This window comes from Sapajus apella, unplaced genomic scaffold (assembly GCF_009761245.1).
Source record: "Sapajus apella isolate SASKATOON/1434 unplaced genomic scaffold, GSC_monkey_1.0 scaffold27, whole genome shotgun sequence".
NCBI classification, from domain to species: domain Eukaryota; kingdom Metazoa; phylum Chordata; class Mammalia; order Primates; family Cebidae; genus Sapajus; species Sapajus apella.
Window position 1 is genome coordinate 11,214,364 of NW_022436967.1, and position 2,585 is coordinate 11,216,948.

General features: G+C 38.1%; 1 protein-coding gene across 1 annotated transcript in view; it reads right to left on the bottom strand.

Annotated features, from left to right (window-relative positions):
• HSPA4L (heat shock protein family A (Hsp70) member 4 like) overlaps positions 1 to 2,585 on the bottom strand; it is a 56,418-nt gene that overhangs the window by 30,687 nt on the left and 23,146 nt on the right. Inside the window, exons 9-10 of the mRNA XM_032292338.1 lie at positions 1,909 to 2,060; positions 817 to 923 (exon numbers count right to left, since the gene is read on the bottom strand). Of these exons, the coding sequence (XP_032148229.1) occupies positions 817 to 923; positions 1,909 to 2,060 (259 nt within the window). The remainder of the gene's footprint in view (positions 1 to 816; positions 924 to 1,908; positions 2,061 to 2,585) is intronic.

Sequence of the window (2,585 nt, forward strand, 5' to 3'; positions counted from 1 at the left end):
CAGTGTGGCAATTCCTCAAGGACCTAGAAATAGAAATTCCATTTGACCCAGCAATCCCATTACTGGGTATATACCCAAAGGATTATAAATCGTTCTACTATAAAGACACGCGCACACAAATTGCAGCACTGTTTATAACAGCAAAGACCTGGAACCAACCCAAATGCCCATCGATGATAGACTGGACAGGGAAAATGTGGCACATATACACCATGGAATATTATGCAGCCATAAAAAACGATGAGTTTGTGTCCTTTGTAGGGACATGGATGAACCTGGAAACCACCATTCTCAGCAAACTGACAGAGGAGCAGAAGATGAAACACCGCATGTTCTTACTCATAGGCGGGTGTTGAACAATGAGAAACATGGACACAGGGAGGGGAGCACTACACACTGGGGTCAGTTGGGGGGAAACAGGGGAGGAACGGTGGGGGGTGGGGAGTTGTGGAGAGATAGCAAGGCGAGAGATGCCAAATGTAGGTGATGGGGAGGAAGGCAGCAAATCACACTGCCACATGTGTACCTATGCAACAATCTTGCATGTTCTTCACAGGTACCCCCAAACCTAAAATGCAATAAAATAAATAAATGGGAAAAAAAATAAAAATAAATAGAGTAAGAACCCTGGGGAAAACATATGCCTAATTATGATTTATAGGTAATGTAGCATTTTTATATTTTCTTTTTAAAATACTTTATCTAAAAGTATTTAACAGAATTTTAAAATGTGTAAATTTCTCTAATTTAGAAAAGTAGGTTTAATTGGTTAAAGATTTACAACAAGCTCTAATCAAGGTTTTAAAAATAACTTACCCAGTTCCGTCTTCAAAAGAGGTCTTCCACTTTAATGTGATTGAGTAAGGAACAAGGTCTGTTATGGAAAATTCACGCACTTTAAATGCTGGTGAGAGAATCGCACACTGAAAATAAGATGTATACCATATTTAAATCAACAGATACAAATCATACCCTAGGTCACTCTGAACTGCTTAATAAAGTCCTCCTATTACAATTGCTACATTTTAAAAGTTACTGGTTTTTGGCAATGAGGATTGAAAATTTGAAAGGCCCAGAGTACACTTTATGTGACCTTACAAAAATGAACCAAATATTTTTACATCTGCAAAAGGAAATTTAAATTCCAGCAGACTGCGAGAATTTGTAAAATAAATACTCTTTCAGTGTCGTTACAGACACACTGTCCTATTATAGCTTAAAAATATAAATGGGAAAGATACAAAACTTATTTATCAGAAATAACTTCAATTTACTTTAGCTTACTGACAAGCGGATGAAGCAAATAACATTAAAAGATCCCTTTGGGATTATAAATCATTCTATTATAAAGACACAGGCACACATATGTTCACTGCAGTACTTTTTACAATAGCAAAACCTGGAACCAGCCCAAATGCCCATCAATGATAGACTGGACAACGAAAATGTGGCACATATACACCATGGAATACTACGCAGCCATAAAAAGGATGGATTCATGTCCTTTGTAGGGACATGGATAAAGCTCGAAACCATCATTCTCAGCAAACTGACACAAGAACAGAAAAGCAAACACCACATGTTCTCACTCATAGGCAGGTGCTGAACAATGAGAACACATAGGCACAGGGAGGGGAACATCACATACTGGGGTATGTTGGGGAGTGGGGGGCTGGGGAGGGACAATGGGGAGCAGGGAGCTTGGGGAGGGATAACACTGGGAGAAATGCCTAATGTAGATGACGGGGGAGGAGACAACAAACTACCATGGCATGTGGGTACCTATGCAACAATCCTGCAAGTTGTACCCCAGAACTTAATGTACAATTAAAAAAAGAAAGATCCCTTTGGAGCTATCACTCATATCTGGCAAAATATGTATTCTGAAAAATAAAGTAACAATTATACCTGTAATGCACATCCTCTTGCAACAGCTTCATCAGCATTTAATGTGGTACTTATGTCTTTAAGAAAGAATTTGGTGATCTGTTCTTTCACTGCAGGGATTCGTGTTGCTCCTCCTACAATTTCTATACTACTAATATCTTCACGTTGTAAGTCTGGAAAATTTTTTTAATCGAGAAAAATGACAGTCTTTAAAAATCTGAACAGAAGGCTTTGTCAAGTACTTCTTTAAAAAGTGGAACTTCTTGTCAGAAAATAAAATGGAAAGAAAAATATAATTTTTAGGAAAAGGTAAAATTTAATAAATATTAATTATTTATGTGACAGGCAATGCACTTGGTCCAGATGATGAAGTGGCAGGCAACAGGAAAAGAAAAGCACTTCATGGGTTTTAAAGGACCTCTTCAGAGTCCTTCAATTTTATTTTCACCTCCCAAATCCCTATAGATGACATTTTTAATTGACTACCAAAATCCTTATGAAAAAGCAATCATGTTCCCATTTCTTTTTTTTTTTCCCATTTATTTATTTGATTGCATTTTAGGTTTTGGGGTACATGTGAAGAGCATGCAAGATTGTTGCATAGGTACACACGTGGCAGTGTGATTTGCTGCCTTCCTCCCCATCACCTACATCTGGCATCTCTCCCCTTGCTATCTCTCCCCAGCTTCCCACCCCCC